Source organism: Lepidochelys olivacea, assembly GCF_965140295.1.
Source record: "Lepidochelys olivacea isolate rLepOli2 genome assembly, chromosome: 5".
In the NCBI taxonomy this organism is placed as follows: Eukaryota; Metazoa; Chordata; order Testudines; family Cheloniidae; genus Lepidochelys; species Lepidochelys olivacea.
In genome coordinates, this window is record NC_140415.1 from 105,906,590 (window position 1) to 105,927,166 (window position 20,577).

A 20,577-nucleotide genomic window follows, 5' to 3' on the forward strand; every position below is an offset into this window, starting at 1 on the left:
CTGGGGTTTACAGTGGGTGTGCATGTGAGTGTTGGGTGAATCCTCTCACACAGATCTGACTGCAGTCTGTGTCTACAGCTGGGTGTGGTCTTGCCTGGGTGTGTGCTGGAAAGGGGCTTGAGAGCCTGGCACAGCAACCTAGTGCAATGGAAACCCAGGTTGGTAGGGCCGGTGGGCTGAGTGGGACCTCAGCACAACAGGTGGCATTCCAGATGGGGGCCAGGGAGGGTGGCTAACCCATCACAATTACATTTCATATGTGTAAGTACAAAGGGTTTTCCAAACTTATGTCTGGAAATATACATTCATTTTGAGCTTTGTAAGCTCATTCATACAAAAACATCCTTTAGGCTAGGCTACATTTACCTGCTCTTGATTTACCTGCTCATTTACCCACACCTATTCTAGCTCTCATAGAGCTAGAGTGAGTAGAAATAGCAACATAGCCATGGTAGCATCGATAGCAGCAGCTGTGCCGAGTACATACCCACCAGTTTCAAGTGCGTTTGTACTCAGCACAGCTCAGCCTTGCCTCTACTGCCACGACCAGTGCTATCGTGGCTACATACAGTGAAAGCCGGTGCAAGTAGGTGTATGTGAGCAGGGGAACCACACCCCTCTCTTGTAATGTAGACATAGCCTTAGCAAGGATGATGTTGGAGGTAATACAAGGAGTATTGTGAGGATGTCCCAGCCCCTTAGCAGGAAGAAAGGGAAAATATAAAAAGTTGTTAGCTCCTGGGAGAGAGTCAGATGTAGCCATCAGCATTCAGTTGCAAAATGACTACCTTAGTCTCTGCAGCTTGTCTCTGCCAAATTTAAAGGGTCAGTCACAGAAATGCATGCTGGAAAAAAAATCCCAAGATGGGGGCAACTCCACAGTGGGGAATTCCTGAAATAATTTATAGATCTTTAACTCAAATGAAGGTTTGCAATAATAAGTATATTGCAACAGCCCAGAAGAGTCAAATGAACTTTTTTTGCATTAGTGCTGCCGCAATCCTTATTGATGGTCTAGTCACATCCTCCCATTTCCATAGGTATAAATAGAGAAGCATTTATAAGAGCACTCTTTATAATATAGCCAGGTTTGGTGTGCTTCCTAATGCATTTTTGGTAGCTGAAGTAGCAAAAGTATGAAAACTACCAACAATAGGTTTGTTAGCCTGCTTTTGTTTCAGTCCCCTAGTTTCCAGCATTTTTAGACTCAATTCACAAAAAATGCTTGAAACTGTATCTGGAATAAAGACAGTGGAATAAAGGCCATCAATTCAAATCTGGCCCAGATCACAAATGACAGGTTATTTTACTACCTCTTATCTGTTCAATGGTCTATATAATGTGAGCTAGTATCCATTTTCTTCTGAATAACTACCCTGAGGTGGAATACTGGCCCCTTTGAAGTCAACAGGAATTTTGCCATTGACTTCAGTGGAGCCAGGATTTCACCCAAAATCCCAAAAGCTATCACCACAATTGGCATTCTCAGTTGAGGCCAATGGCTTACCAGGCACAGACCTGAACTGATCTTTCATCCCTGAAGATGCTTCCTCGGAGCAGGGATGAGATGCACTGGTGTAAGGAAGATTGTGTTTAGGGACTTCATTCTTCATTGTCATCAAGTCAATACTTTCCATAAGAACTGGATGTACACAAGAATACATTTTAAGGCTTTTGAAGAATATTTCGAAGATTTGCCCAGCACGCCTCTGATAAACATTGCTTAAGCTACTGAGCCTGAAGCAAAGACCACAATGGCTCAAGAAGATCAGAGTAATTGGGTCTAAAGGAAACAGGTGGGAGGGGAAGAAATTGTAGGTTCTAAGAGGCTCCAAAGGGAGTAGGTGTGCAAATAACAAACACAGGAACAAAAAGGTTTGACACAATGTTAGGAAGCAAGTAAGGTTTTACATCTGCAGGAGAACAAGTATAGTTCAAGTGTCAGCTGAGGATGGGAGCATGTGATATATTGTGGAAACTCTTTGCTTCTGTTCAAAAATGGTGAAGATATGTTCAGTCACAGTCTTGTTCTCAAGGTAAGATGAGTATTTCCCTATGACTAGATTTATGTATTTATCTCTCTGCTTGCCCCACCTCCTCTTCTACATGTGTTGTGGCCATGAGGCATTTAAATCCATATTTAGGGATGAAAGTAAATGACTCAATGTCCAGAAATGCTTGAGCCCCCACAATTCTCAGCACTTTGGAAAACTCAGTCTACTTTAGTTAGCACGCTAAATAGATTACTAACTTTACGCACTGAGGCTGGAACATTTTGTATGCTTTAGAACATTGCGCAAACAAGGCACCTGAAGGCTGTGTTGTATAGTGTTTAGGGAACTGGATTGTGAGTCCAGAGACCTGGGTTCTTACCTCAGAACTTCCATTAACCAGCAGTGTGTCAACTCAACATTCTTGCCTGTTTGCCCTCCTGCTCTTTATTTAGAGTGAAAGCTGTTTGAGGTAGGAGCTGTCTCTTATTGTGTCTGTACAGCCCCTTATACAATGGGGACCTGCACTCAGTTAGATCCTCTGGTTTGTGCTAAATTACAAACAAGAATAACAAGAAGAAAATTGTAAAAAGCTTTAAAGATTAATACCCATGTATTTGGGGATTTTTGCCCAATGAAGGACTACTTACATTTGTACGTTTGTCTTAAACATTCAGAGAAGAGAAGGCATTTCTAAGCAGTTTTGAACTGACATGAAAGATTTATATTCCAGATCCAATAAGGCTGTTGACTATATAATGGACTGCTTTTATTGGCAAGGAAAGCCTGTTCGCTTGTTCCTACTATAATAATAAATACTTTTTTTCTTATATTCTGCTGACAGAAGCAAGCTGAATGCATTGTGGGTTCAAAAGCACTCTATTTATAGCTTTGATGCAAAATGATCTCTATTCATTACAATGTCTCATTTGCAGGTTATCATTCTGCACTTCTGCGAAGCTAGTCAGCAGATGTTTCCACCAGTCTACACTCACTATGTGAGGATACGGAAATATGCTGGCTCTTGGTACCATAACCATCATAGACAGAGTAACGGGGCAAAAATAGCCTTTGTTGAAAACAGAATAGGTATTGCAAGAGCAAAGCTTTCTGCCTTGAATACTAATATGATATACAGCATTCAAATCCTTTTTTTTTAAAACAAACCCACCAATTCAGAAATATTTTATTAATGATCTAAGGCTAATTAGAGCTCTTTTCTTAATACTTCCTGTCTTTTTAAAAAAACTAACATGAGGTTTTGTGGATGGAAGACTCTCTTTGGTAATATACAACTTCCCACTGTTTGATTCTCTACTCTCTTTGCCAGCATGAAAGAGATACTCTATTACTCTCTACTTTTAAAAACTTATTTTTACAATATTTCACGGAAGTGGCATTGTTACAAATAATGCAGTGCAATACCCAGTACATTTTGAAGTCAGTGTTACTACTTTGGTCTAATACTAATATTGAAACATGAATATCACATGCTGAAATAACTCTGAAAAATATGAAACTTCAGGTTTATAGATAGGACTTCTGCTTTTCAGGGTTTAGCAATTTCATTTTTGGGGGGTTATTTTTTAGCAATTTTTGAGTTTTATGCAGCTGTCCAAAAATCTGGGGAGGAGGGTTGTGGGGGGAGGAGAGGGTTCTCTTTGTATATAACAGTAAAAAGTAATGTGTATTATATACATTACTCATTACAGTAGTATAATGTATATTATATATATATTGATTATGTAGTATCTACTGTAATAAGTAATCTATTTGTAATGTTCCCTAGTGCACTTTAATGTAGCACTGTTTCAAACAGCACTGTCTTAAAGCACACTAGGGAATCTTTAGTGTGCACCAGCAGGGTCAACACAGATCAATTAATGTACAGCATGTTAATGTGCTTTAGAAACCACACCCGGATAGTACATATTACTGCTCCATGTAGACAAGCCCTTAGTCTGAAGAAACCATTTCTGGTGTTTATTGGATAAATACCAATTTAATTTCTTTTCTTTTCTTTTTATATCGGGGGCGTATTATTGGTTAAAACTGAAAATAAGAAACTTAATTATAGAATTAACTCAAAAGTTTGAGTGTGTGTGTAAAGATGTGGGGAACCTTGTTGTATGTTAAAGTGATAAATTATGTGGATTCCCAATTTTAGCAGTAAACAAAAAAATATTAAGAGTCACATTTAGTTTAGTGATCCACTCTTAATCTTAAATGAAAAGTGAACTAAACTATGTAATGCAGCAATGGAGAAAACACTACACAATGTAATTACTTAACGCAGAACACTTCATGGTAGTTGCATTTCCAGAAACTACATTTTCATGCTTAAGAAACAGATGGGTGAGTTGTCCTCACTTTCTTTCAGCAGTCATTTAGCAGCTGCTGGAGCCCCCAAAATATAAACTTTGTCTTCATGTTGTATGGGGCTGGATAATTTTGCAGAACACAAGATACCAGCTTGTGAAGTCAGCTCCTGAAGGGTTCTTCTGAGCTGGAGTGTTAGGTCACTTGCTCTCTGCTCGTGATCCCAAATCAGAATAAGCTAGAACTTTGTGTTTTTGAACACGGTTTCGCTTTCTAGCAATCACTGTCTTCAGTTCTTTGTCTCTGAGACACTAAAGAAAATGGTGCTTTTTGGAGCTCTCACTCACTCCTTCACCACATCCTGAAGGCTCTTTCAACCCTCATTGACATGTGAACAGTAAACAATGCAGGACACCCTTTTAAAAAAAGGTTTCAGAGTAACAGCCGTGTTAGTCTGTATTCGCAAAAAGAAAAGGAGTACTTGTGGCACCTTAGAGACTAACCAATTTATTTGAGCATGAGCTTTCGTGAGCTACAGCTCACTTCATCGGATGCATACTGTGGAAACTGCGATAAGTTTCCACGGTATGCATCCGATGAAGTGAGCTGTAGCTCACGAAAGCTCATGCTCAAATAAATTGGTTAGTCTCTAAGGTGCCACAAGTACTCCTTTTCTTTTAAAAAAAATCACTCTCCCGTATCTCATAATGCATACCTGGCAAGTGGATATTGTGCACCCTTTCCCTAGTTCTTGTATTATATGGCCTTACTTGCTTGTATTGAAGATGTCCCAGGGCACATCTGGTCTTTTGTTTTTGATCTCACATTGTTTCTCTTACAGTTGCTTTTCTCAGGTTATTGATTCAGACTTCTTTGGTTGAATTTTGCAATACAGTGAAGAAATCCCCTCCTTTAAGTTTAAGAGAAGAGTGAAATCATTATTTTGTCCTGTGTTGAAGGTTGGTCCAAATATTTTCAAAATTTCCAATATGATGAATTATTTTCTGAATTTCACCAAAAAAGGTACAAAATTTCGAAAAAAGAGAGAGAGAGAGAGAGAGTTCCATTTTTTTCAGCCAGTTATTGAGCTGATTGGTGAAAATGTTAACCCTCTTTTTGACCAGTGCTAGTTGTAATAGTTTAAAGTTTGGTTGAACTTGATGTGTTCAAGTGTCTTCTCTTGGTCAGTAATATCCTCCTAATATTCTTCACCAGTACTCTTTCAACATTCTGCCTGTATATTCGCCAGTTCTTTTTATTTTCCCTAAAAAATTGGGGCGGGGGGTAAGGGAGGGGGATCAGGAGACAGAAATTAATCTTTCTCTTCAAAATCAGTACAGAGGCTGCGTTCTATAATTAGTCAGATATTCATTCCAACCTGAAAGATGTAGCAGAAGAAAAAACAGAAAAATCTGGAAACACAAATCTTCATGTATTATCAAAAGGAACGTGAGCATAATTGCGTTTGAATGTTGTCACTTAGTGATTCTGATATTAATGGAGTTTCTCAGTTTGTTGCATTGATTTCTGCTTTTACTCCACAAAAGTATAACAAGAAAATATTAGTTAGGACAACTCTTGCTAAAACCAATTAACTTGACTTAAATTACATCAGAGGGTATACTACCAAATCTTGATAACCTTATTTGGTTTTTATTCCTCCTTAACTTAGACTTCCTGTGAAGACATTAAGGGCCAGATCCAAAGCCTATGCAAGTCAATGGAAAGGCTCTTTCTGACTTCACAGGGCTTTGGATCAGGCCCTTAGAAAAAACAATATAAAATATGGAAGAGTTTAGGAGAATATTTACAAAAAGTAGATTTAAAACATCTTCCACTGATCTCATTTCTACTTGACCTATGAAGCCTAGTCAATATTTATGGTACAATGAAGTCAATGGGAGTTTAGTTAAGTAAATAAGGGCATCAAAGTTTGCCTTTAGTTATGCTACCACAGTTATGAACTAGAAATTAAGCTAAGAAAAATGAAAGGTCCAATAAATAGGCATTTTTTCTAATATATCTGTAAACACTTCCTGCCCAATGAATTCTGTTAATAATAATCTCAAATACACCATGTTATCTTGGTAACAGAATAATAATTTTAGTGATAATAGCTGTCCCTAAAATCCCACCCAAAATCCACAAAACCACCAGGAAAAAAAAAACAAAAAATCCACAGAAAGGCTGCTATCTTTTCTGCCACTGACAGTTGACTAGGAATCTCAGACATGCTCCACAGAGCCTGCACCAATTACACTTTACCATGTTACCTAAATCTCTGACCAATGAATGTGGAATATTTTTAATTCAGTCCAGAAATTAAGGTATCAGAACTAAATCTTGAGGAGTGGCAAAACCCACAACTCCCCTAGAATTTGATGAGAATTGCAGATGTCTCATTATCTTTGGATTTGGCTCTAAATATGGGCCAAAGTGTAGTTTTCTTAAGCCAATTGAAGCAATTCCTTAAATACAATGGGGGCAGATCATCCGGTGTAAATTTAAGTAATGTAAGTGTTAAAGTCCATGGAACTATGACAATTTATATCAGTTGAGGATCTGCCCCCTCATAGCTCAAAAATCACCCTGGAGGACAACATATTTGCTAACCTGGAAATGCATTTTCCAGTGCCTTGCTACTAGTTAAAATTAACGACTACTTCCTAATGTCAGTTAGACTCCTCTATGACCAAGAAAAACCAAACTGTTTTGATTCCAAAAGCTCTGCTTAAGAAAACAAGACCAGGGCTGCATAACACTGACATTTTTATTAGAATTCATTTGTAACAAATGGAACTTGTGTCAGCAAAGAACTGATTTTCATACAGACTTTCTTTCGCCACCAATGTAACGAAGTAAGAAAATAAAAAGCACGCCTTTCATTCTGTAAAACATTTACGCGTACTACTAATTAGAGGTAATTGTATTTTTTTAACAAGCCATTTTACAAGGTAATTTTTTTTAAATTTTTCAGTCTATGCATCCAAAACGAGAGCAAAGAACACAACTTTTATTATCTTTGTAAAGACACTCCAAGCTTGAATGGCAAAGCCACGTAACAGATGGGGATGAGGGGCTTGCAGCCTTCTGATATCTGCTGGAGTATCAGGGCACCCCAAATGAAAAAAAAACAATCAACCAACCAACGAAAAAAAAAGAAAAAAAAGGAAGGAAGGAAGGAAGGAAGAATAAAAGGAAAGAAAAGCTGTTGCATTTGTTGTTGTTGCAAACTCCCTCTCCCCCCCCGATTTTTACATGTTCTGTGTTATTTACATACACGTAAGTGGATTTTCATAAGCAGTTTCTTACAGATGGGTTCAAGTAATAATATTATTGGGTGTAGAATCAATAGGGCAGTGCATAGTACAAAGGTATAGAAAGTGCAGATCTCCCTAGAGGGCCCTCCCTTCCCCCAGCCAGCCTCTCCATTGTCTAACCATGCAATCATTTTTAAAAAAAGAGCTAAAATAAAGTTCTGTACAAATCATTTTTATATATTTTGAGTTTTTTTTCCATTGTAACTAATTACAAAATTATACATAACTACACATACATAGGTAAATAATAGCACCGTACTTGTTATGCTGATGAAACCAATTCTAAGGTTGGAAGATTATGGTAAATGCAGATAAAGATGCTTCTTCTTTAAATTAATTATAGAATGACTATACATTAGTGTACAGAAAGTGGAATGCACATCAATGATGCTAACAGAGTTATCTTTAGAAACAACTCCTGAACAGCAAGATTACTGGAATATTTGCAGTCTTACTTGTCCTACAATACTTTCCCTCACTATTTATCTCTGATTTTTTCCCTTTTTCTTTAGAATTTGCAAAAGTTTCATGGCGAGAAAACTCTGACCTGTTAACAGCTCTAGTGTGCAACAGCCTTCCCTAGTCTATGCTTCTAAAATGGTGTGTATGTCTGACTATATTTGGCTAAAAGAACATGACTGCACTACGTAATCTGGCACTTTAATAATTCTTCAAAAGATACAAATCAAAAAGAAGAAGAAGAAAAAAAAACCCATAGTGCACATTCTTCTCTGGTTCTGATATAAGTTATAGAATCTCGTTCTTGAGGTAGCCTTCTATAATACTTTTATTATTAATTATTATATATATATTTATATTTGTTTAGTTTTTTTTACAAAAGTGCTCAAATACAATGCTTGCTCGTGTTTGGTCTTTCATACATGTCTTTCTACTAGTGATGGGAAATACGGAAGAAAAAAAATCCTGTATGTTACACCAACATAGCTGAACTATATGAATGGTTCTTATCTGACACCTGAAAGAAAGAGTTCCTTTGATTTGTGTGTGCTAACATGGTACAAGGCATGACAGAGACCTGGGCCACTGTAAATGGCTTCATATAGAGTCTCAGAAAATATTTTGCATTGGTTAAAGAATTTTTTTCTCTCAAATGGAAATGTCAAGTCATTTTAAAACATACTCTGAGGGCTAAATCCTGCTTGCCTTACCCATACTAACAGTCCCATTGCAACCAATAATTTGACTTCAATGGGCCCATTGACATATGTACAGCAAGTAGGATTTGGCCCAAAATGAAAGGAATGACGCATGAGTACTGCTAACAACAACAACTACTTACTACTAGTGCAGTCCTACATCTCTGCAATTGCAATACTGCAGTCCTCAACGCTGTGGTTTATGAGAGCCAGTTTGGAAGGAACCTTGATGTAGTGGGCATGTCTGTTGTTGGAGTTATGAAAGGATAAAGGGCCCTGACTACCCAAGTGTTTTGGGCTTGCATTTATTAACATCCCATACTCGGTTAAAAACCAGGAATGCGTATTATTCAAAGTATTTTTGTACATGTGCTAAAAAGATAATGCTTTAATTGAAAAGAGTAACAAAGATATGAATTAACTAATGTAAATACAGACACAACAAAACTTAAAGAAATGCTGTCAAAATAGGCATCAAATATAAGGCACTCTAAATGTGAAATAAAAATAAAAACCAGCATCTCTAAATAATACTGTATGCCACAAAATATTTCTAATTTATTAACAGAGCAACATGAGTTTGGCTTTGCCCTGTTACACATCATAAATGCAAATTTCATAGCACATACTATAGACAATATATGACTGAATACACTTTTTAAACATCTTGATAGTTAGTATATTACAACATTCTCCCCTCCTAAAGGGATATGCACTGACCTTTTCCACATGCACACCTCCTATACTTAATAATATGGTTTGTTATTGCACTACAGTGTTACAAATATTGTACTTCATTGGAAGCCTCAACCACATAATGTGTGTGTGTGTCTTTGTGGGACTGTGTGTATATAAATAATCTTTTTTTTGAGTCGGGGTGAGGGTCAAATATCACTGATGTGCATTCCTCATTTCCCTTCTAAACAAAAAGCTATGGACTTCGTAAATGCAGAGATGTTCAAAAAGTACCATATGGGTTGAATGTAGTACTCTGGAAAACTTTCCCATCACTTCAATAAATCCAAGTCATGGAAGAACTGATGCATCTATATTTATCTGTGTGTGTATATACCTGTCTGTCTGCATATCTGTAGATATATAGAGAGATAGATACAGAAAGAGAATAATAAAGAGAGTGGTGTGTATGTGTTAGTAGCAGCTTTATACTTTGCGCCTCCCTGTTGATTCCAAAAGAAATAAAAAAGCCCCACTTTGATTAACTGATTAAGAGTATTTCTTTAAAAAAAATTAAACCAAACTGTAATATCTAAGAAGAATGTGGTACTGTAGATAAATATAGCACTGCACAAAAATGTGCAAATTTTCAAATGATTTAACATTTCTACAGCAAGATATTACAGATAACAGTTCTACAGCTTCAAAAAATCTACAATTCTGAAACAAAAAATGAACAGTTATGCAACTTTTTTTTTTAAATTCACTTCATCAAATAATAAACTCTTGTTAAAAAAAGGAAAAAGTTTACACAGTTAAAAATGAAGCACAGGTCAGCAGTATCTTTACAATACTAAAAAACTAAATCAAGGACTTCCTTTTTAAACATTCCCCCATTTCCCCTAAAGTGTTATTATAAGCATTATGACGGGAAGGGGTGATGTTGAAGCAAAGAGTCCATTTTGTTTTAAGAAGCCAGGTACCGGCCTTTTAACAAACATCTTGCACTGAATTGCAGTACTCTCAAGATTCATTTTTGCAACAATCATGCAATCCTGAACAAGATGATGGTTCTTTGCAATAATTTCCTCTTCCCTTTAATTTCAACCAAAGTTGAATCCTTGAGGTATCTGTAAATGAGATCCTTCAGACGCCTCACCAGTCAGGATTCTTTTATTATATTTCTGGTTAGGTTATTAAACTGTGAATTCTTGGTCCACCTGGAATAGTTCTTGGGGTTGTGTGTGTGTGTGTGTGTGTTTTTTTTTTTTTTTTTAATATTCCCACTAATTGGTCTTTAGCTAGGAGTTAAGAAGTACTTCTCAAGCACACCGTATGGCTCAGAAGAGGCTCTCTGGATCTTAAAGGGCCTGCAATAAAAATCCAGGATGGGTCAGGGGGTTTTACGTTGCATAGTGATCAAAGCTGCCCAGATATTCCAGTGCGGCTCGATAGCCAAACTGGTATTGATCCTGGAAGAAAAAGAGAGAGAGAGAGAAAATATAAAAACCTGTTTGTTGTTTTTTCTTTTAATCAGAGGCTCTGTGAATATACTATATCCCACAGAGGCCACAGCAGTTCAGTGATATCCTCCTGCTGACATCAATAGAACACACTGGTTTAAGATACAGTAAACAAAGATGGGTTGAGATGCTCATTGAATGCAATAACATTCTCCTTAGATGGAGCCTGCTTATTTGTGATGTGAATATATATTCATTTACTGAGCGTTCGTTGCTCTGAATGAGTACAAGAGGATTAGCAGAAAGCTTTTTGTCTGAGGGGAGTGCATTAAGATTTACCTTTTGCATTATTTCATACTGTTTGAGACTTGCTAATAAAATGTTCAAATAACATCTCGGTGAATGTGACCAATATGCTAAAACATCATATTCTGGTCTCAGTCCCTCACAGCCCAAGTGTGGTGTGCTGCACACATAAACACAAGGTAAAATAGCAGGTCAGAAAGCACAGGGGGATCCAATCCTGCCTTGTTATATAGTTATCAAATTATTCCTGCCCAGCAGCAGGAATTAGGCATTCAGAGAGGAATGTGAAGTTAAGAACCTCATTAACATGAGGCAGCTTATACTTCACACCAAGTCTCCTCACACGACCTACATCCGTTTTTATCTCCTGCACCTGAAAGCAAAGGTGTGGAACTGCAGAGGGCTTAAGGTTTGCTAACACTCAGTGTTAGTGCTACTCCTAGCACTTCGTCTCATTTGCACACATAAGCAGCAGTCTCTTTATGCTGGAGTGCAACAAACTTGTACACCTCACTTAATGTGAAAGAACAAAAGTTGTTTCTTTAAGCCCTCCAAAATACTGAAGCCGCCTAGGGGACTCGTTCATGCGATGCTATAGTCTTGCAGCTCGAAGGATCTGGGTTTCATTTCACTCAGACCACAACTCAATAGCTTCCATTGGACCAGCAGTCCATATCATAACACACCCACTTTAGTTTATCTAATTTGCCATGATCATTAGTGGCTCCATCCTGCAAGGTACGAGCACTCTGGTCATGATCCTGCAAAGTACTTAAGCACATGATTAACTTTAAGCATAGGAATAGCCTAACTGATTTCAACAGGACTACTCATGAGCTGGATGGGGACCAGAGTGCTCTGCATCTTGCAGGATTGAGCCCTAGACTTCTGTTCCTTTCCGGGTGAAATTAACACAGCACATGGGAGATTTCTACTTTCAGTCTGCAGTGGGAACACATCATCCACAAGTAAGCTAAAGTAGAAAGCGGGAAAGTATGTATGTTGCACAGCCCAGCATTGTATTTATGTGGACTCCACAAAAGCTTATTTTTCTATATGCTAGATTTGTTTCCAGGAACCAATGGGACAGAAAGTAGATATTTTTCAATTTGCTTAGATGTACATTTTCTACAGCAATAATGGTAATGGAAAATAAATGGAGTTTACTCTTCCATTTTGTCTCAGTGAGTTACTTGGCTAAGTGATAAAACTTTAAAAATGGTCTAATTTCATTTAAAGAGTATGTGCGCATGCGTAAAACACTAAGAGTAGGGCTGTCTAATTTTTACTGAACAAATGTCATTTTCTTAGAGCAAAATGGCAAAGTGCAGGGATCAATATTAAATTTCAAATCATAAACATTTTAATGGTCAGTATCAGCCACCCAAGTCTGTAGAAGGTCCTACAAATGCTTCTCCTCGCCCCTTCTCCCTTTTTTTATGGGTATGATCTGTTGGCTTAGAACTGAGAGTCAGAGGCTCCAATTCATGACATTCAGCATGTGTTTAACTTAAGTAGTATTTAAGTACATGATTAAAGTTAAGCATGTGCTTAAGTGTTCTTTATGAATTGGGATGATTCCTGAATCAGGGGCCAAGAACAGGCTGGCTGTCCGTGCCCAAGACCTCTCCCTCACCAGACTGCAGAACTCTCACTGACAGTGAGATCACTAACTTTATAGTGTCCCACAGCAAAAGTTGTAATGTAGAGGGGTTTTTTTTTTCCACAGGGATGTAATGCTTTCATGACAAACAGTCAAATTTGTGTTTATATGAAGTCTGGACAACCATGAAAACACTATAGCCTCAGTTTCAAGCCACAGGACACATTCTGCCTTCCGAATGAACAGAAGCCAACAGGGTACACCCACAGGCCAAACTTTGCTCCCTGATTATGAATATAGATTACTAGCATGAAGGAAAAATTCAAAACAACATGGGCAATGTTTCCATCTCAAGTTTCTTCTAGAAAATAGGTTCACACAAATATCTTATTCAGTCACCACTAAAATGGACATTTCCCAGGCTGTGGTATTCCCTATCCACAGAATGGGAAATAGCCTAAATGCACTGCATAGGCTACATACACAGCTACAGTACTTAAGAAGGGAAAGTAAATTGTATACCTCCTATACAAATTCCTGGCTCACTCCCACCATCTGTCATTCCTAACATTGCATCCGCCAAGCCACCTACCCTGACCCGGTCAGTGCATACGCATGTTATTCTTCTCACCTCTGTCTGTACCATGGCTGGTCGTTGTGTCCTTAACATTTTGACTGTCTGGAAGATATCTACAACACCTTCATATCTCATTCTTTCCAACACAATGCTCAGGGTTATGAATACTCCAGTCCTCCCAACACCTGCACTGTTGCAATAAAAAAGGAATGTTAATTGACAGTTAAAATGTTGAAAGAATTGGCTGATTATTTAGCTGTGGATACGATACACCATATGTACATGGTCATCTACATGGAAAAAAGCTCTATAAGCAAAACTTCTGTGTGGAAATTATACACATTGACAAAGTGACCGTTCTCTGGCAAAGTCAAATTTGTACTAATGTACTTCCAATGAAAGCTGGATAGTCAGGAAGCATTTTAAGTGATTTTTTTTGTGACCAAGAATGTATAGTGGTCAGTGTGTGGTAGGGGAAAATGGGAGGGTTCACCGGCCTGCAAATAGTCTAACTGGAAATAAAAAAAGAAATGGAAGCCAGAATTTAGCCTTCCTCTCTGTCCTTATCTCAACTTGTTTAGGTCCTGTTACATATGGTATGTGAGATTATTCCCTTGTTCTGAGACCCTTGAAATATGCAGGGGTAAGTTAGGGCCAGAGCACCAGCCTTATTTTTCAGTTTCTTTCTTTTTATAGTTTTATGGAGAACTTAATATAATTTTCAATATTCACACACACAATGTAATATAAATATGGTGTGTGTGAAAAAATATAACTTTTATTGAAGAGGAATATTACAATGTTTCCTCTTCACGTACAACAAATTTGAGACCCGAAGCAGAACCAGCTGGCTCTTTTAAACAAGTCTGATTGTTTCCAGACCTAGTATTTTTCAACTCCTTATTACTTGAAGGCAACTATGTAGAACTTTTTCAACCAGCAAGAGGAGAGAATTAATTCATACTGTTGTGCTCTTGAGAAGCAAGAAAGCACCTGGAGAGTTAGTAAATGAGGAGGACACTGAATAATACAAAAAATCTCCACATGTGCAGAACCTAATTAAGTAGCAAATGTAACGCTGGGGTAAAGTCTGCAGAAAACGGATGGATTCATTTACTGTGGGCTGAAGCTGGCATGCATATTGAAACAGGGTGTCATCTTTTCACCAAAGGATGTTTAGGGTTTCTAAAGAGTCATAACAGTGATGTAAGTCCAAGTACATGACACCTCCACATTAGCATTTACAGACCTATCTCAGACATCAGGCTCAAGCAAAGTGGTGAGTTCAGCTCTGCTATGACAGTCTATAAAAGGGCTAGCCATGTTGTTCATAGAGTCCTCTGTTTAGTAAAAGTCACAGGGACTTTGGCAGAGTTCCATTACCCAGATAATTCCTCAGGGTTGGGAAGGATGCTTTTCATTAGGGGCATGCAGTCGAGTTTTAACAGTTAGGGAAGGGGCTCGTAAGTGTTTTATAAGTGAGGAGGAGGCAGGGGGAGGAGTTTATCTTTAAAGGATTGTGTGTGTTAGGATCGGACACAGGGTGGGTAAAATCTTGGATATCTGCTGAGGGGGGATGCTGACAAAGAAAGGGTCACATCAAATCAGTGGCAACTAAGCTGGCACATACCTAGGTCTGGTCCTAGCGGACACTGTTTCTACTGAGCCTTAGATTTCAGGAAAAGCCCTTTGCTGACCTAACTACTTTTTAATTAACTGCCTAATGAGGTTAGAAAGTTTTAAATAGTAAAACACATGGATTTGTTTGTAAAATTCCTAGAGAAGGAAAAATCACTCAATGTCAGAGTCGTTTACTGTAATATCGGTAAGTAAACCACAGAAAAAATATATAGAAGAGAGAAAAATTACAGGGAACCAGGGAGCAGGAAGTTCAGAGGGTGAGGAATTTCCCTGGTCTCTCCCTTTACAAATAAATCCCTGAAAACAGGTCAGAATACAGCTCATAAGCAATTTTTATAAGAGGGCTGCAGGGGTGAGACTGAACTATGTAGCAGTGAAGAGTTTGCAAAGAGCCTGAAGCAATAGCTTTGAAGGGGATTTGAACTACTCCCATTCATATGCACAAGATCTTGATTCTGAAAGATCCTAACAATGACAATTTAGAGGTCAGAAATGTTAACTGCTGCTAAGGAGTCCAAGAACGAAGAGGTATGATCTTACTGGGCCCGGTCCTGTTCCCACTGAAGTCAATGGTGCAACTCCCATTGACTTACAGTGGTGCAGCATCTAGCTCATAATGATATTCATAATTTATTGTGAGTAGCATCTCATTTCAAAATATGTGTGGGCAGAGCTTGGAAAGAACTTAAAAGGGCCACCATTTTTTTTTCATCTGAGCCCACATAAAGGGCCAAACAGTGCCCACCACTCCCTTGGCACATAAATTCCTAAAGGTAGCTACGTTGGGACAGGTCTCATTTGTGCAAGGTAATTCATTAGCCCCTATGCACCACTTAACTGTCCTCTCCAGTGCCTTTCTTCTTAGCAATATGTAGTGGATATTTAGGGACACAGCAAAGGAGGGGTTTAGATGGTCCAGCAGATCCACAATTAAACTTAAACTTCCTATTTACGGAAGTGCAGAGGCCCCAGCTGCTACGAAAGTCCCCAGAGCAGTAGAGCAATTGTGCATCCAGTCTTCACCAAGGGCTGTTGCTGGATTTGGCAGGGCTAGGATATTTCCCTTTCAGTCCTTGTTTATATATACCCTCTACCAAACCTCTATTTGGCCTTTGCATGGGAGAAAAGGGCATCATTCAGCCCATAGAAAGAAACTTGCAGCTGTATTAATTGCCCTCACTATATAAACAATTTAAACTAGCAAAAATACACTTTAATGTTGCAAAATTAATTTCTAAAATCCTAATGGAATTTATAGAAAGCAATTTCTTAAGTAAGATATCAAAGATAAATATATTATCTTTAACCATCTACTAGAGACTTTAGACTATTGTAACCAAAGCAAGTTGGGTTAAATAATAATTACCCCCCCCCCCCACCCAGGATTATTTCTATGGGCCTGATCCTGAAAGCTGTTGTCATCCTCAACACACTTATAAAAGGAACTGAGGGTATTCAGCACCTCCTCAGAGGGTAGGCTCTACATTCTGAGCTTTTCGCTGATCAGTCAAAAAACACTGACTTTACTGTGGACATAGTCTCTGAATGCGATGGTTACTATTAGACTGGATTGCCTAACGTAGCAACCATTTTTCTTTGGCCTATTTTGATTATCATACCCAGCCTGCTACTCAAGGACATCTAGCATGTTTACCGGTAATGATCACCATCACCGTAATGACCTCACTGCTAATTACTATTGAAAACACAATCAGGTACATCACTCTATAGTAAGGCATTTCCCACAGTGCACAGAATGCAGTACAGACCAGGGTTGTTTTTATCCTGTGGCAAAGATAATTTGTAAGGAAAAAAATCACATTTGCTCTTATTTGAGGGGCACCTTTAGTGTCAGAATGGGATTTCACCACAAAATACCTCCCACATTACTGAAATATAGGGGATAAAAGGGATTTGCATTGGATTGTTTTATTATATTTCTGATAGCTGGTCTGGGAAGTCATTCCGTTCATCTCTACACTTTCACACCAATAAGCTACCCCCTAAAGTCAACTTTGAAACTTAAAATATCTTCTTAATCAAGAAAAACAATCAATCTGCTTGAGGTTTTTTACTTACCTACAATGAACAGAGATTGGTCCATCCTGACCAAACTGCTCTTTTGTTTTATGAACTTGGCCTATGAAGTCAATAAATCCTTCTCCAGACTTTGGCACTCCTTGTTCTGGCCAGTCAGTGAACTGGAATTGCCTCACTGTTCGGGACTGGCCATCCTTTAATGAAAGACATACACAGTATACCACAAAAGAATGTTCCAGGAGTTGAAAGTCAGTCAGTCAGCAAATCAGAACAGCAATTATGTAAAATATACATTGGGAGGGGAAAAAATATGCAAAGAGCAAAGATGGCTAAGATCACATTTACAAAGATGCTTCCAATCACAATGCTGATGAGCTTGTGTTTTTCCTCTTGTTTTGCAGTTATACCACATTGACATAAAAGGGCAATTTCATTAACCACGACAATGCTCAAATTACTCTCAGCATTGGCTAGGATTTTATCTGACATTTAGATCCTGGAAGAAGAGAGTTTGAGGACAACGAAGTTGGGAGCTAGTTAATTGGTGGGATTTTTTTTTAATTAAATGCTTGTGACAAGTGCTGGATTTATAGCCCACAAGACTCAAATCCTCTCTTTATCTGGGGAAGCTCTATTGTCTGTGTTATGCAGGAAGTCAGATTAGATGATCACAATGGTCCCCTCTGTCCTTGGAATCTATGAAAACAGGTACAGCACGGCCAGCGTCAGCGCAAGCTTCCCCATACTATCTGGCCAATATGCTTCAACCTTTGCTTGGCTGGGCTATCTCTACAGGCAAGAAGGTAGTTCATTCCCATTCAGTCCTTGCCTTCTCTGTTAAGACTGCCACTAAGAATGCCGGTTGTGATAGTGTTCTTTTGTGATGTGGACATCTGTCTATTAGGAGCCAGACTGAGACCACCAACTCATTTCACATACACTAAAATCCACTGATTCACAATGATTATCAGTCGCTAGCAACTTGGACTGGACTTAAACTAATGACCCAATAGATGGAAGATTCCATCTCTCATTACAAATCTACAGGAGCTATCCATGCCTCTGTGGTTATTTTCTTAAATGAAGATTAGCGTTATTGCTTATTAAAGTTGCATAATACTGTAGCATTCTTACTTCTGGAATAAAGCCATAAATCAACTGGCAAGAGGTGCTCTAGCAACAGAATGGCTCACATTCTCTGCCTCCCAATCTCCCAAATCAAACAAACAAGCAAACAGAAAACCTCCTATGTGACACTTTGGCAACATCTTACATATCACAGGTGCCAACTTGGTCATTTCCCAGAGATGCTTGATACCTGCTCTGCCCCAGGTCCCACCCTCCATTCCACCGTTTCCCCCAACGCTCCACCCACCCTGGCTCCACCCCATCCCATTCCACTCCTTCCCCCAAGCATGCCCCGCCCCCCACCCCCGAGCACCTCCTGAACGCCACTGAACAGCTGATCACGGTGAGCGGGAGGTGCTGGGAGGGAAGGGGAGGAGCTGATCAGCAGGGCCACCAGTGGGTGCTGAGCATCCACTATTTTTTCCCTGTGGGTGCCGCAGCCGTGGAGTAGCACCCATGGGGTTGGTGCATATGCTATATATCAATTAACAAGGGAGACAGCAGTCCTTTAGTGTTCCTGTGCTTAGGGAGCATCTACAGGACCAACACTATCTTTAAATTTAAGACAAAACTTTGCTCAGGCAGCATCTGGAAAGATCACTAACTTCTTTCTCTATATTGTGAAACATATTTGTCAGTAAAGGTTTGACTTTAAAGGGGCCTGTCTGGGACAGGAGTCTGTAAAACCTGTTTCTATCCTGCTTTAATAGCAACTAACAGAACTTACGTGTTATTTAATGATTATACCATAGTTTATAAAGTCACTCTGATTATTTTAGACTAGCATGAAAGTAGATTGGGAAAGGATCTACAATCTCTTACACTATGTTCCCCTTGCTGCTGGCATAATAAATGGGGTGGACTTCTTTTAGTGAGATATCTCTCCCTATAGCAGTCAAGTTCCAAGTGTAAAACTGTATTAAAATCTTTATTTAAAAATATTTGTAACAGTTTACGTAGACAGAGTGAAAAGGGCTGTTTTCAACACTTGAACTTTCTGATTGCTGTGCTCAGCAAAAGAGGCCCAGGTTTCTTTTAATGTGTAACCCTATTGACTGGCTGACCATATGGACTTCCATTTTGCCTCTGACCAGGGCTATTTAACTGCCTTTTGATGAGCTTATAGAGTATAAAGCTCTCTTATAGATATCATTAATAGGCTAGTGCTGCATGAAACTGCCCCAGGTTGACGATCCTCATAGTTTACAGAGACAGTGGGTGTAAAGCAGTTAGAAATCACAGATTGGAGCAGTTATGGAGGTTACCTGAACTTTATGACAGTTCACTGTGCAATACATTGATAACACAGAGCTCCATATCAAATCCTGCTTTGACACCTACAAAAGCAGCATACCAGACCATTAATGATATTATCAAGTTACAAAAGACTTTACACCTCAAAGGGACGAAGAATAGTAACAACAATAAAGTGTCTATTTTGCTCTGGATATGCCAGTGATTTAGTTACATAAATTCCATTATCGTTAGCATAAATTAGTGATGTAAGCACTCCATACAATGAGAAAAGAATAGGTCTGATTTTAGTATGTGCTGAGCACCCACAGCTTTCAGTGAAGTCCGTGGGAGCTGCAGGTTCTCATCACCTTTGGATAATCAGACCATATACCTCTCTAAGACTGTCAGTCAGTCAGTTAACACAACTGGAACCATTAGGGCAGCACTGTCTTCAAAACTAGGGAAACATTAACATTAAGGGACTGTGAGGCAGCACAACAGGATTGGTGAGGCATACTCATCACAAGTTAAAGCAATTAACTTTTTAGCAGGTGTGTTAATACTAAGACCAGGCAAACTATTTGTGGCAAATAAGTTATTTGATAACTTTTGCCCTTTTATCAATTTGCAAACTATCCACTAATTTTTACAAACAATGTGTTTGTTAACTCGAAACTCTTTGATGAATACCATGTGAATGCATTTTATCCTAGGGATTGTTTGCGAACGATCCTCTTCAACTACATCTTTGACTCTTTGCTATTCACTGTCTGTAATGTGTGACTGGTCACCCGTCACTTGCATATATTTCAATTTAGAAGGAACAGAATGACTTAACTATCTACAAAGGAGGTCACCAATGTGGTATGGAAATTGGCTTTCATGGCTGTATGACTGTCTTTGTTTACAAGTGTGGTTGAAAACTGCTGCTATGAGCCACTTCTTTTCTGGCACTGTTTCATAGAGATGGGTCAGAAGAAAAATCATTTATATGAACCTCACTCTATTTTGGTAGTTCACATAAAGTAATAACCAATCCAAACTGTGCCTGTTTTTGTCTTTGCAAAGTCAAATTCCAGCCTCTTTGGCCCAATACTAGTCTTAATGTTCCCTGTGGTTAG

At 38.6% G+C, this 20,577-nt stretch overlaps 1 protein-coding gene across 5 annotated transcripts in view; it reads right to left on the reverse strand.

The window, feature by feature from the left end:
* Nucleotides 1-7,066: 7,066 nt before the first annotated feature.
* The window catches only part of PTPRD (protein tyrosine phosphatase receptor type D), a 1,732,979-nt gene continuing 1,719,468 nt past the window's right edge, over nt 7,067-20,577 (reverse strand). For all 5 annotated transcript variants that reach the window (XM_084628881.1, XM_084628884.1, XM_084628885.1 and 2 more), the window contains 3 exons: nt 17,132-17,286; nt 13,466-13,601; nt 7,067-10,934 (listed from right to left, as the gene is read on the reverse strand). In XM_084628881.1, coding sequence (XP_084485007.1) covers nt 10,866-10,934; nt 13,466-13,601; nt 17,132-17,286 — 360 coding nt within the window. In that variant the 3' untranslated portion in view covers nt 7,067-10,865. The remainder of the gene's footprint in view (nt 10,935-13,465; nt 13,602-17,131; nt 17,287-20,577) is intronic.